Source organism: Falco punctatus (genome assembly GCF_963210335.1).
Source record: "Falco punctatus genome assembly, chromosome: Z".
NCBI lineage: Eukaryota > Metazoa > Chordata > Aves > Falconiformes > Falconidae > Falco > Falco punctatus.
In genome coordinates this window covers 41,424,048-41,439,535 of record NC_137586.1, presented here as the reverse complement: position 1 = coordinate 41,439,535, position 15,488 = coordinate 41,424,048, and the positions used below count along the sequence as shown (strand labels likewise).

General features: G+C 42.3%; 1 protein-coding gene across 6 annotated transcripts in view; it reads right to left on the bottom strand.

The window, feature by feature from the left end:
- Positions 1–7,564, bottom strand: part of CEP78 (centrosomal protein 78) — a 31,355-nt gene extending 23,791 nt beyond the window's left edge. The window contains exons 1-7 of one of the 6 annotated variants that reach the window (XM_080371515.1): positions 7,317–7,564; positions 4,637–4,911; positions 4,314–4,489; positions 3,641–3,713; positions 3,018–3,121; positions 2,079–2,253; positions 83–196 (exon numbers count right to left, since the gene is read on the bottom strand). In XM_080371515.1, coding sequence (XP_080227641.1) covers positions 83–196; positions 2,079–2,253; positions 3,018–3,121; positions 3,641–3,713; positions 4,314–4,489; positions 4,637–4,889 — 895 coding nt within the window. In that variant the 5' untranslated portion in view covers positions 4,890–4,911; positions 7,317–7,564. The other 5 variants (XM_080371512.1, XM_080371513.1, XM_080371514.1 and 2 more) reach the window with 5 other exon arrangements.
- Between the last annotated feature and the right edge of the window lie 7,924 nt (positions 7,565–15,488).

Sequence of the window (15,488 nt, the reverse complement as noted above, 5' to 3'; positions counted from 1 at the left end):
TTTTCACCCAGAGTTAATGGGGAAAGCAAACACACACACAAACAAAAACACAAAGACGACACAGGTAGATGCAGATACATACCAATTAATGGATTTTTTCTTATATCAAGTACCACTAATGATGTATTAGTTTGAAGAGCATCTAATAATGACCTTGCTCCTTCATTGGATATTCCACACTGCTGCAAATCAAGTGCTAAAATGTTTAAGGAGGTAAAAGAAAAAATAAATTTAGTGTCATAACCTGTAGTCAATACCTAATACAGTTAATCCATACCTGCTGAAAACCTCCATTTCACAGAACATGAAGCATGAGAAAAGAGAACAAATAACAGCTATGTGTACAACAAGGATATTACTTTCAGAGAAGAAAACTAGAAATTTACATCAGTATTATAGATAAATGTTAAGAAATAACTGCTGAACAACTACAAAGGAAGGAAAATAAAATCACAGTTTAGTCACTGTTCTTGACAATTCCTAATAGATTTAATATTCCCAGCTACCAATTAATTCAACCGCTCAAGGTAACATCATATGTACAAACACACTACTTGTGTCTAAGAAGTCTGAGTCAATGCTTCTACAAGTTCATTGCTTGCTCACATGAATAAGTTAGGTGGTCACCATGAAATAGTACTATCGTGGCTTTGGCACTGATTTCACAATGCACATGTATAACAGAATGGTTGAGGATGGAAGGGACCTCTGGAGGTCATCTTACTGAACACTGCTCAAGCAGACTCACTTAAAGCCAGTTGCCCCATATTGTGTCCAGACAGCTCTTAAAGACCTCTAAGGATGAAGACTCTACAACCACTGCAGGCAACCTGTGACAGTATTCGGTCAGTCTCACAGTAATGAAGTCTTTCTTGAGGTTCAGGAGGAAACTCCAGTGTTCAGTCTGTGTCCACCTCCTCTTGCCCTGTCACCAGTGGAAAGAGCCTGGCTCCACCTTCTTTATACCCTCCCTTCAGATATTTGTATGCCTTAGTAAGACCTACCCTGAGCCTTCTCTTCTCCAGCCTGAACTGTCCCAGCTCCTTCAGCCTTTCCTGAAATGACAGTTGCTCTAGTCCCTTCACCATCTTAGTGGCCCTTCACTGGACAATCTAATAGTTCCAACTCTCTCCTGTACAGGGGAGCCCACGTCTGGCCTCACCAGTGCTGAGTAGAGAGGAAGGACCACCTCTCTCAACCTGCTCTCAAGTCTCTGCCTAATGCAGCCCAGGATACCATTAGCCTGCAACAAAGGCACTTGGCTGGCTCATGGTCAGCTTGCTGTCCACCAGCACCTCCAGGACCCTTCCTGCAATGCTGCTTTCCAGCCACACAGCCCCTGTGTGTTCTGGCACATGGGATTATCTTTCCCAGGCACATGACTGCACTTCCTTCTGTTAAACTTCATGAGGTTCCTCCATCAGCCCATTTCTCCAGGCTGTTGAGGTCCCTCTGGATGGCTGCACATTCCCACCTTCCCATGGATCAATGTAAGGCTGATTGGCCTGTAGCTCCCCCTAGGTCTTTCCTCCCAGCCTTTTTTGAAGATAGGAGTGACATTTGCTATACTCCAATCCTCAGGCACCCCTCCCCATTACCATGATGCCCTCAAAGATTATTGACAGTGGCCTCAAAACGACATCAGCCAGCTCCCTCAGCACCTGTGGATGCATCCCATTAGGGCCTATGGACTTCTGTATGTCCAGTTTGCTTAAGCATTCTCTAATCTGATACTCTTCAATCAGTATGCATGTTACCTGTACACCTGGTGCTCAAACTATAAAACAATTTCAGCATTTAAGTATTTGACTTACACCACCACCATTAGTCATTTTGGACAGATACACTGTAGAATAAATTACTTCTCCAAAATACTGGAGGGCAATACTAGATGACACAATGGTATTCAGATACTCTGACAATTCAAAAAAGGAAGAGAAATTTCAATGAAAAAAAAAAAAGATTACTCTTCCCCAGCCAAACAGCAAGTTACTCTTCTGGCTACATTTGCTATAACTGGGAATTTTAAGTTTTCTGCCTGCCACTACTATATCTTAAGAGTCAATATTACACAATACCTTTTAGCCAAAGGTCCTCTCCTAGACAGTCTGCAAAGGCACTTGCTCCTCTATCTCCAACAAGCATGTTGCAATTGAAAGTAATCCGCCTCAAGCCAGTCATATAGTCAAGGTCAGGTCTCCTGTAACGTAGGCTTTCAGCCCAAGCTTCACCATGTCTTTTCATTGCCTGGTACTTTGCAGACAAAGAAGGTGTTACCAAGTGCAAGGGCAAAGCCAATATTGATGACAAGATCACAAGTTATCTTTGTTCATAATTGATGTTTAATGGTTTGAGTGCTGATACAAGAAACAGTTATACCATTTCCGAGTTCAAGAAACACAAGTAACTTTTAAACATTACAGTTAAGTCATGTTTATTCTGATCATCTGATTTGCAATGTTAAATATTAAATATGGCTAAAAAACATCTTACGACCTTATTTTGGCAGACACTTTCAATGCATCTTGAATAGGATATACACACTAGGAGATTATGTGCTTTCACGCAAACTAATGTTAACATTAATCAGAATATTGTACTAGTCACAAGATTAGAAGCGACTAGTTAACTAATTAGTAAACTGTAAACTCAAATTATTCTTACCCAATGTTTAAGAACACTTAAACATTCTTCAAAATTTGTGACAACGAAAGACATGCTTCCCAAAATAGGCATCAGACATTTACAACCCTAATCCTCATTTAAAGAAAATAAATCAGTCTGAACTGTTATTTGCTTAACTGATGTTTACTAAGAAATACCACATTTAAATCCCACACCAGTAAATTAAGCTACCTGTGGCAAAGTCACAAATTGCAGGAGGACTATTCACATACTTCAGATATGCTGCTCACAAAGTACTTTGATGGATTTAGAGGTTGAAAGTAGAAGAAAAAATAATCAAATGTGTTCACATTCTTGTGAACATTTGGTTCTAAAAAAGGTGATTAAATTACCTTTAATACATTTGCTATATGTTCTGCCCCTCGCCATGTGAGGCTACATCCTGTGAAGTTTACATATCTGATAGTAGCTGAATTCTTTACACTCTGACAGATTGCTGAAGGAAACAAAAGCATGCATATTATCTACACCACAGCCAGATGATCAGAACACACTTTTTCACTGTTATATTAAGAAGCTGAATCAGCTTCAACAGGCAAAAGGCTCGACAAAGAACTAGTGTTGAATACAAAGCGTATTTCAAATACATTTATGTTCAAAGGTCATATATTTCTAGTACAAGTGTTTAGCAAAGACTGTACAAACAAGCTAAACAAGCTAGAACTTCTGTAAACATGAACACATCAAGAAAGAGTTAATCTTAAACAAATATTATGACTGTTGCTTTAAATAAAAGTATAAACATAATTATAAAGTAGTATGGCTATTTACTAGCACCAAGTGAGGAAATTCAAGTCTTTAAATGTTGTTAAGTCACATAGAATAAAGGAAAGATTGTTATTTTAGTCACTATATACAAATTTAAAACAGGAATGAAATTATTGAAAAAACTTAGGTATTTCAAGGACTAAAAAAAGTAGGAAGTATATTTACATGTTTTTGATCCTGAACTTACTTTCTAATCCTCTGTCTCCAATTGGACAGTAGGCTAAAGAGACACTCTCCAGAGATGAAGCTGTGGCCAAACCCTTCAGAATAAAAGCAATGTTTGTTAACTGGCTTGAAAAGCAAAAACACAGAGAAAAGACCAAGTCATCCAAACTGCTCAGACCTCCCTGCAAGCCCTACAAGAAACTCTAGGGGTTTCAGAGGAAGATCAAAACAAGTGAACCCTAAAGCTCTCTTTAAGCCGGGGAGCTGCAGCTTACAGGCAACAAGCAGCAATCTCCTTTCATAGAAGCCACTCATGAGCAAACCGGACAGTGTTGCAATAACACATCTTGAAGACCTGTTTTCATCTCCTTGGTGTCCCTCAATTTGCCCTCTATTATGTACATGCACAGAAGTTTCAGTCACAATCTTAAGTTATATGCCCCAAACACATGGTATAGATGTTGCTAAGATCTTTCTAATAAGCCCTGATGAATCAGGGCAAGGGAAGGTTATGTGATTTTGACAGGTTCAGCAAAACTAGGCTATACTAAATGTCTCGGCAGAGTAATTCATGTCATGGATAACACAACAGTATCTTAGAAAGAACATCCCTGTCTGTGAGTATAATTTCATTGCTACTTCTCTACATTCTAAGCATATTTTCCATTTATTTGTATACTAATATATATTCTCACCTTTGTTAAAAGTATTAGATCTCTCTCCCTCAGAAGCAAACCCTGCAGTTCTAAATTTTTTAGTACATCTGATACACTGAGACAGCTTTTGACAGCTTTGCATAGTTGGCCAGTCAAGTCTTTTGATCGAATTGCTGGAATTCTCCTTCTAAAGTATGTTTTATATCTTTCAACACCTAGTAAACAACAAAAATTAGCCATCAGTAAAATCCAGTCACTTTTGACTTAAAATTCCTTAGGTATTACAATTCCTCCCCCATGTATTCAATCACAAAAAAATGCATATATCAACATATTTATCTTTTACAGCCATCACTACAAACCTGATTCTTCAAGACCCTGTGGATGATAACTTCTTATTCCAATAGAAGTCAGAGTCTTATTATGCCTGACAGCATTCAGAAGTGGTGCCCAATCAGCACCTTTGATGCGATCTACAGTTAGGTCAAGAGCACCCTGAGTCAGGTTAGCCTTCACAGCTTTCAGTGGGACAGAGCCTTGAAGAGCACAAAGATGTTCATAGTGCGAGTAGAAATCCTGCATGCACCGTCTTCTTATTTTGACTGACTCAATCATTCCTTTTATGTGACAAATGTCTCTAAAATAAAGGAGGGAAAAAATAAAAAGATATAAACTTTTTCCAATGTATAGTTGATTTCACAACAGTCTCAATTCAACATGCATACCCAAAACATGAGTATGTTCATGTATACCATATAGCATTTACATGTCTTTGATATGGCAGCTAAAACATTGATGCTCGCTAACTGTGTAAGTAGAGCTGAATGCATAAGAGGGTGGAAAAAAAAAACAACAAACAACCCACATTTTTATTCTCCCACACAAATAGGAATACCCAAAACACAAAAGGCCTAATGTTCAAGCACTAATTGCTGTAAAGTTCTTGTTTTCATCTCAAAATTTAATTCTGTAGTGTCAGCGTCTGCACACTCCTGAAAGCCTTGGACACTCCAAGATCAAGGGATACCAATGATGATTCCATAGAGAACTAGCAGTGAGCTTCTCTGCTACTTTATTCAAAAGTCTAAATTCTCATAACACAGAATAACATGTGTGTTTTCATAAATAGTTTTGCCATTGCTTACCTTATACACTTATCTCAGTGTAAGGATAAACACTTTTCAGGCTAAGTTTCTGTTAACACATTAGTGCCTGCATAGCAAAACAGTACTAACCCCAAGCAGAATCTACATACTGCTACTGCTATGCCACAGCTATTAAGTAATTCCACAGCCTCAACAGGAATATCTGTCAATATATTCAGAAGACCCATTTATTCATCTATTTATTTATTACTCAAGACAGCATTAACTATTCCACATGGGATATCAAACATTGTTCACACTGCGAACTTTTTTTTTCATACTGTTAAACACTAGAAGTCTTCCCAAACACTCTGCATGTCAACAGCGGACAAGAATTACTGGATACGTACAATCATGTGAGGACAGCCATTTGTAAGAATTTAATTTAGAATTTAAAAAATCACATTATTAGTATTTAGATGATTTAAACTTATTAGTTATAGGAATAGAAACTCTAATAATAGTTCCTCTATAGCTTTTTATTTCTTTTTTTTAGCATTAGATAATGATCACATTGTGGCCACAGGAACAGGAATGACTACATTGTAATCCAACACTTCAGCTTCAAGAAGTGACCATCAGTTGTAAAGCACCACTGACTTCAGGTGATGTATTGATGCACAACATTATTAGCCTTTTAAGGTTTATTAGCCTTTTAAGCAACATGCTTTCACCGTGACTTTCATGGCAACACCTGAATAACACACCTCTAACTGAAGTAAAGAAAGGAGCTCTTGGCCCTAGCACCAAAGTTTAACGTACTTGCAGGTAGAAAGGCAAAAGGTCAAACTAAGCAGACCCACAATAACTTCCAATTGAGAAAAAACTATGTAAATGAGAACTGTTCTGCATGGAAGTTAGTCCATCTGATGCAATCCTAGAACACCATGACTGGCTCTAACAATATACACAGGGGACTATAGTCTACCATCTCTCTCCATACAGAAGAAAGAAGACATCAGATGATACTAGCTGGTGACAAATCAAAATAAAAATTAAAAAAAGAAACAAAGTACATTGGGAAACTGAGAAATCCAGTCCTATGTTAAGTTTTTAGGAAGCTGTAAGTTTACAGCAATTCAAAAGACAGCTAGGCAAACATCTAAAGGGGAGGGGGGGGAAATTCCATACAAGACCTCCGACCACCAAAATAATGACCATGCCCTACATCCGGAACTCCAAAACACACACAGGAAGCTTAAGCACATGCTTATTTCTCTTCTACACTTTATTAAGCATGCCCTGATGGTCTGCTGGGGCTAAACACTTATCTGACCTGCCGGATCACCATTAAGTATATAATACAGCATCCACCCAACATACGCAAATAACTCTAGTTACAACTGGGTAAAATAGGTTTTTTTCATTTTTCACCCGCCAAATACTGCCACCAAGTCCGAGAACTACCTCAGTGCTCCGCTTCCTCAAAAAAGTACACCGTTAAACCAGCACGGACGGCGGACCGCGCTGTTCGCTATCAGCCACAGAGATACGAGAGAGGCGCTTGTGGGGGGCGGGGGAGCAGCGACAGTCGTTCCCCCCCACCCCGCCGGTCCCACCTTCTCGGAAGCGGCCTACAGCCGGCCCCTGCGGATTCCCAGACGGGCCACCAGCCCCCTGCCCCACCCCTCCGTCGTGACACGGACACAATCGCCCAGGAGTTACCCGCCTTCTTCCCTGCCCCGGCCCCGCAGGCCGCGATCCGCCGCTGAGGCGCGCCGCCGGCCTCGGCGGCAGACCCGCACCTCCTCCCGACCCGCCGGCGGCCGCAAACCGTTACAGGCGCCGCCCGCCTCCGCGCGGCGCTGGGCCGGTTTCCCTGGGATCCCAACCGCCGCCGGCCCGCCCGCCGCCACGTAGCGCGCGAGACTGCCGCGCCCCCACCTCCTGCTCTCACATTCAAAATGGCCGCGCCCAACGGCCAGGCCGCGTCGCTCCGCTCCGCCCCGCCCCGCCCCGCCCCGCCCCGCCCCTCGCCGCTGCAGGTGCGTGGGCGTTCTTTGCCGCCGTAACCGTCGCACGGGCGCACGAGGGGCGGGGCATTCCCAGCGCACGGCCAGCCTCGCTTTGGGACGGGGCGCGCTTATTGGCCACGGCGGAGCTGGGGGGGTGGGTGCTGGCGGCAGCGAGTCCTGAGGGTGCTTGGGGCCCCCCGCCCCGTTCTGGCCGGGCTCTCGTGGCGGGGCTGTGCGCGCCGTTCCCGCGGGCGCTGGTACCCGAGCGCAGGCCGGTGGCGCGGCGCGCCCGCCGCCGGGAGCTGCGCCCCCTCAGGCCCGGCGACCCCTGGCCCGAGCCCTGCGGCTTGCGGGTGTGTGGCCTGCCGCCCGAGGTGACCGGCACCCGGCGAGGTACAGTCAGCTACTGGAGTCGCTACTGCGGTGTAAATGCTACTGCGTGAGTGAGGGCAGGGACCGTATAGTACATTCCTTGCCCCCTCATCCCCACAGGAGCGTTGTGTGCCTTTAGACCAGAGCTGGGCAGGAGAGATCTAAACCAGGAGAGGTCTAAAAACAGATTTTAGACAAATTTTACAGCTAAATGTAAACTAGCCTTGCCTGTTCCTTTAAAAAAAAATACCAAAGCTTTTACATGCAGTGCTGGAAGAAAGCAAACAGTCCTTCAGCATTTTAGACACAGTGCATATCTGTACTGTTAGTGAAGCATATACATGAGGCCTATAGGTAGGGAAACCTTACGACTTAGCGCAGTAGCTGCAGTCAGCTGGTCTGAGCTGTCTGTGCACAAGCTGCGTTTCTCAATAGTTTGCTAGGTTAGTTTACACAGATGTGACCAGATCAGAGTTCTCATTCACATTCAGGGCAGAGCATTACTAGCACCATATTGGCCAAAATGACTCGAATGTAGGCCTATGTGTTGATCCTAGAATTTGCAGTTTGTTCATGGATAGGCACACCAACTAATGAAGAAAATTATTACTGTAAATTGATGAGTAAGAGTGATTTGGTTATTTAAAAAGTTACACTTCTCCCCTGCTTGTAGGCAGCAGGATTTAAACTCAAAACTGAGCAAGCTCCAGAGAAATTAAACAGGTTAAGGCCCCGAGAACACTGTGAGCACATGGAATGTTCACAGAGATGTAATATTACAGTGTCTTGAAGCAACTGAAGCAGCCTGAGACCTGTATCAAGTGTGCCAGAACAAGAATTATTTCAGTAAGCCTGAGGTCACCATCCATACAAGTTGTTTCACAGTGACATTTTCTGAATTGAACATAAAGGACAAGGGACACAGAGGTAAGATCAGCCAAATGGCAACAGCAGGTTTTGTGACTCTATGACAGAGTTTTTCTGGTGCTTGTCATATCTCTAGGTGCCACAGACTATAAACACAAGCAACATAAAATTTAAATATTTTCAAGAATATTTACTTTTAAATATTTATTGTTTGTGCTACTTAGTTAAATCACTTTTTAACAGGTAGGGAGTTAAGGGGTAGGGACTACTTCACTGCTGGTCCACGTGCATTTGAAATTTTCTCTTTGATTGGTATGTCCATAATCACATCTGTACTTTTTTAAAAATTCCTTTACCCATCTTATTTCTCTATACAGTGTTTTCACTTAGTCAGGATTTTGCTCTTTTATTGGGTGAGCTGTACAAACCATCTTTCCTCTACAAATTAAAGGTTGAAGATGATAACCACATCTAAAATAATTCAGGGGTAGAATTTTTAGGCATGTCCCTTTTTCTTTGGAAATGTTCTTTGGAAAATTAATCTAATGTGCTTGACATATTTCAGAAGCAGTCACTTGGAATTCTATGCATTTTAGGCTATGAAAAATAGAAAGCAGCTGTGAAGATTCCAGGACAGACAGACCTGATGTTTGCAGACATTACATATTGGATACTCTCCAGTCTTGCATTTTGTCGTCAGTTTCAGTGTCAGTTATGCTGTCAGCTGGGGAGACTGGAACTTAAAATTGAATTTTGAATCACAGCAGCACTGTCACTGCCATGTAAATGAAGCAAGAAGCTTATCTGGATGCAATTGATTAGTCACGTGTAGTGCACCAAGGATAAGCCTGAAATAAAAGCAAGACGAAGTGTGACTGTTAATATAGCTTTTGTCATTTTGTGGCTTGTCAAAACTATTATCCATGTTCTTTATTGGCTATAGCCTTGAAACAATCACACTAAATCTCTAAAACTGCAGGCTGCATAGATCATAATTAAGTTATAACTAAAAGGGAATTTGTCTTGTCAGTAAATAAGCATCTCCAAAGCTGAAATTCATAATATTGCAGAGAACTTGCTCCAAGTTGCTGCGTACCAAACTTGGTTTTCTGTGAAAATGTAGTGGGTTTGCATGGCAAGGTTTTGGTAGCAGAGGTGCTACAGGGGTGTCTTCTGTGAGGAGCTGCTAGAAGCTTCCCCTATGTCCAATGGAGCCAGCGCCGGCCAGCTGCAAGACAGATCCAACGCTGGACAAGTCTGAGCCCGTCAGCGACACTGGCAGCACCTCTTTGTTAGCATATTAAGAAGGGGAGGGAGGGGAATCTGCACCAACAGAAGAGAGGAGTGAGACTATGTGAGGGCAACAACTCTGCAGACACCGAGGTCAGTGCAGACGGAGGGGCAGGAGGGGCTCCAGGCACCAGAGCAGAGATTCCACTGTGGCCAGTGGTGAAGCCCACGGTGAGGCAGGCTGTGCCCCTGCAGCACGTGGAGATTAATGGTGGAGCAGATCCCCACCTGCAGCCCATGGAGGACCCCACGCCAAAGCAGGTGGATGCCCAAAGGAGGCTGTCACCCATGGGAAGCCCACGCTGAAGCAGGTTTGCTGGCAGTACTTGAGGATCTGTGGAGAGAGGAGCCCAGGCTGGAGCAGGTTTGCTGGCAGGACCCCATGCTGGAGCATGGAAAGAGTGTGAGGAGGAAATAGCAGAAGAAGCAGCAGAAACGTGTGAACTGATTGTAACCCCTGTTCCCTGCTCCCCTGCACCACATGGGGTGAGGAGATAGAGAAATAAAGAATTAAGTTAAGCCTGGGAAGAAGGAGGGGTGAGGGGAAGGTGTTCTTACTGATTTGAATGGTAATAAATTGAACTGAATGCCCCAAGTTGAGTCTGTTTTGCCTGTGGTGGTAATTGCTGAATGATCTCCCTGTCCTTATCTTGACCCATGAGCCTTTTGTTGTATTTTCTTTCCCCTGTCCAGCTGAGGAAGGGAGTGACAGACAGGCTTTGGTGGGCACCTGGCATTCAGCCAAGGTCAAACCACCACAAAAAAAATAATGCTGAGTGTTCATTTCCTCAGCATTTGAATCACTGATTTTGGTTTGCATTCTGTTTACTCCTCTAAAGTTTAAGGGGTTTGTTTACATCTTTTTTTTTTATTTTTTTAATCAGATTTTGGTATACGTGACACAGCCAAAAGGGCTGGGCACTGATAAGTGTCAGAAATGTTCCATGTATATGAATCATTGTGTAGGCTCTAAATGCAGGCTTTATGCAGTAGACAGCTGTAATATTTGTAATGATGAATCTACAGCTGATGTCTCATTCTGCATCCTAGTCTTTACTTTGTAGGGTTTTCACAGCCTACAAACTGAAGTAATCCTCTTTATGGCCACTGTGTGCTTTGAAAATAACATAAAGGTTTGGATCACTGTTCAGTTGCTAAAAAATGTAGTATAATACTGCCATTCAAGAATTGTTCTAGATTTCCAAGGAAAAAAAAATTACGGCAAGCTATGACCACTTCAACCCGAACCACAGTATTATGTGAATGGGGTATGTACTACACACTCCCTTGTTTTGCAAATGATAAAAAAGCCATATTAGCTTCCTGTTGTTCAAAAGTATTCCCATAGTCTTTTGTGGTCACAGACTTCCAGATAGTTACACTAGTCTCTACATTCAAATGTAGAAAGAACAGCAGACAGAAAATAAATTTATTAGAGCATGAAAGTCTGCCACAGTTGACACTTAACAATACTTATTCAGGACACTAGAAAAGAGGCTGATTTACACTAATAATCATTGACAAGATACAAACACTTGACTTTTTGAGGGCTTTTCTTAATTTCTTGCATTTATTCATTGCTGTATATCAAAGCCCAACTTACCAATAATGAGACCTTGAGGTTTTTTGCTTCTTAGTAACTATCCATACAAGTAAAGTAGTATTTAAATATTTTTAAGCATGTAATATATATGACATGCTTGTAATTACATTTATTTTAGAGTACTTAGGTGTTGGAGTAAGCCATTTTGCTGTATTTCCTTTTTATCATGTTCAGTCATTGCCTTCATAGCACTTCTGACAATATTCTGACAAAAATATGAGAGCTATTCAGTTAATTTTGTCTCATTAAAGTATTAAAAAATGATACTTGGAATTTTTACTGTAGTGTTTTATATTTTCTCTTTGGCTAGATTTTTCATTTTTATGTAAAGTGTCCCACATTTCGTGACTATAACCATTACTTGCTTTTTCAGTCAGGGACAGTTCCCATTACTGTCTTAGAACTTCAAAAATATGCAATGACTTGGTGAGATACCAGATGTCCCTGCTGTAAAGAACAGTCCCAAACCAGACCTAATTCTGTCACTTTTGCAAATGATGTCTTCTTTATCAGTCATCATTTTGCTGAATTTGTTGAGCTAATTCTTGTTCTTGTTCTTACCATTTTGTTCCTGTAGCTTTCTAGGCCATATGCTCTTTGGATTTTGTTTGTTTGTTTGTTTGATGTATACTAATTCTAATTTTTAATCTGATTTAACACTACAAACCTTTGTCAGTCTCACACCACAGTCAATGTTAGCTTTCTTAGGGGCATCAGGGAGAGAAAGAAAGGGCTGTGCCGTCGTCTACTCTATCAGTGGGTGGGCAGCAGATATTTTTCTCTTGGCATTATGGAGACATTTGGAAGGTATCCTACTAGAGTGGTGTTTTTATACATTATCCCTTACTGCATAGTATGTGTTAAAGGAACAACTTACCATTTTGCCTGCCTTTTTTTTTTTTTTTTGAACTTCTGTATCTAGCCTTTTAAAGTCTGCTTCCAAGACTAAATAGCTAGCAATTCTCCTCTGTTGTGCAGTATGCCAGCTGGGATTGAATGCTAAGTGGCAAAAGGACAAAAAAACAATTTCCAGAACTATCGGAAAAAGTTTTAAGAGCTGCTGCTAGAGCAGTTCTGCACAGCTTCTGTCCAGAAGCCTCAGAGGGTACATTGTTGCTAGGTGGCAATGTTCCTTAAGCAAAGGTGGATCAGTAGAGTCTGTACATCTTTTGCTTAAAGCAAGGACAAAATAATTACTTCCTTGTGTCATCATTAGACAGCTTTATCATACTTTTCTTGGAAGCTTATGATTGCATAATGACAAGTGAACAGTGTTATTTATTATTTGCATTATACTGTAACAGGGCAGGGCACTTCAACACACACAAAATGAGTAAAACAAAATTTGGATGTCTAACTTGGGGCAGTCCAAAGGCATGTCAGGTTAAAAAAGAACGTGTCACGGTTTCTGAATTTTCACAGTAATGCACAGTGAGAGATCCAAAGAGGTGTGAAACTTGGTGTAAAGAAAGAAATTCTTCTGATAATAAGCAATTGCTGAGAATCTCTTGAAACATGGAGTGGGCACTGGAGACTGAAGCAGTGGTAAGGAGATAAACTTTGGACAGCCTGAAAGGAAAAGAGAAAGAGAAGGCTGGTCAAGGTGGAAGTATAAAATACTTAAAGACTAAGGAGACCAAAAAAAAAAAAAAAAGAAAAAAGGAAAGGGGGGGGGGGCAAAAAAAAAGCAGAGTGCAAGGGTAAGTATTCTTTGTTTTAGAAATCTTGAGTTGGATACAGACCAAATAGATTCACTTCTCTCCACAACAGCCTTTAAAGTCAACTAAATCATCTGCAGACTCGCTGCAGACCCAACAGAGTCTTTCTTGCTCAGACCAGTCATCTCTCTTGCCCAATACTCATTCTCCTACAGTTGCTAATAGAAATACTCTATAGGCATAAAAACCTGGCTTTTGTCCAGAGAAGGGCAACGAAGATGGTGCAGGGTCTGGAGCACAAGTGTTATGAGGACCAGCTGAGGGAACTGGGGCTGTTTAGTCTGGAGAGGAGGAGGCTCAGGGAGGGCCTTGTTGCTCTCTACAACCACTTGAAAGGAGGTTGTAGGGAGGTAGGGTGTAGGTCTCTTCTCCCAGATAACAAGCGACAGGACAAGAGGAAACAAGAGGCAGTCCTGGGTTAACAGTTGGACTTGATGATCTCAAAGGTCTTCTCCAACCTGAATGATTCTATGATTCTGTGACCATTTCATGCCCTTTTCTCCTGCTTGCAGCTCCAATGCCCTATTTTGATTTTCTCTAGAGAAGTCACAAATAAATCATTGTACTGGCAGAGAAAAGAACTGAACAGGAATAGTGCTTCTGTGTGTTTCCCAACATGTGTTAACTACTGAATATAAATTCATTATATAAAAATATACATTAGTGTCTTTTATGCTACTTTATTAATAGATCACTTTGTTTACATTATCGAGCACCAACTGGTAGTCTTCAAATTCAGATCCCCTACCCACAAGGAACACTGTAGATACAAACCATACTGACACTGTTTCTGATGCAGTTTGAAAGTATAGTAATAGTGATGAAGGGATTTTTAGCCATTATTTTAATTATTTAGTTGTCACATATAGTGCCAGCTCATTTTACATTATCACCTCAGAAGTCTGATAAAGACATAAGTTTTACTGTGGCATGTGGCCTAATGCACTGCTGTATGTGGTGGGTTGACATTGGCTGGCTCCCAGACATCCATCCAGCTGCTCTTTCACTACTCCTCAACAGGACAAGGGAAAACAAAGTAAGATGAGAAAGATCACAAGCTGAGGTAAAGACATTGATTGCTTACCAATTACCATCATGGGCAAAACAGACTTGACTTGGGGATGATTAATTTGCTGACAATGAAAAAATAGGGTACGATGGTGAGACTCAAAGACACTTAGCTACCTACCCACTCTCCTTTCTTCCCAGGCTCAAATTCACTCCCAACTCCTCCACCTTCTCCCTGCTGAGCAGCACAGGGGGATGAGGAATGGGGGCTGCAGTCAGTCCATAACTACTCCTCACTGCCACCCTTTCTTCCTCACACTGCTCCCCTGCTCTGGCATGGGGTCCCTCCTACAGGATACAGTCCTTCATGAACTGCTCCAGCATGGCTCCTTCCCACACTGTGCAGTCCTTCAGGAACTGACTGCTGCAATGTGGGCCCCCCACAAACCAGGAGGCTGCTCCTGTGTGGGCTATCCACAGGCTGCCGCTTCCTTCAGGGCATGTCCACCTGCTCCGGCATGGGGCCCTCCACAGGCTGCAGGTGGGTATCTGCTCCACCGCGGACCTCCATGGGCTGTAGGGGGACAACCTGCTTCACCATAGTCTTCACCACAGGCTGCAGGGGAATCTCTGCTCCAGCATCTCAAGCACTGTAGAAGAACGGCTGCAGAAGCATGGCCTTAGAATCTCTGAAGATCTGCACAATCCAGGCCTGGTATTAGAATAGGCCTGTAATCACAATTGTACTGAAGTTGCTGTGCTGAAGTTAACAAGAAAGGTAGCCTTGAGCTATTCGTGAATCCTGAGACCAAGTAATTATGTCGTGCCAACAGGCCGTGGCTGTTACAAGCTACAGCTGCTGGGAAAGCAGGTGCAGGGCCAAGAAAGGTAGGGACCGGTATGGGAATATAGGGAGTAACAAACTACAAGGCTGAAGCACAGCAACACAATTAGCAACATGGATAGAATGCTTATTTTAGTCATGATAATTAGGGGTGTGAGAACCATGCGTGTTTAGAGACTACTAACCAATTATATTTCTGCTTTACGAATATACATGTGTATCGGTTCTATATAAGTGGTGTTAGAAACTAATAAAGTTGAGCAAGATGCATAACTCATATTGAGTGACTTCTTGACTCCGGCGAACCCTTCTTCCAACAGAGCACCTCCTCCCCTCCTTCCCCATTGGCATTAGTGTCTGCAAGGCTGCTTCTCCCATGTTTTTCTCACTCCCTCTCACAGCTGCTGTGCAG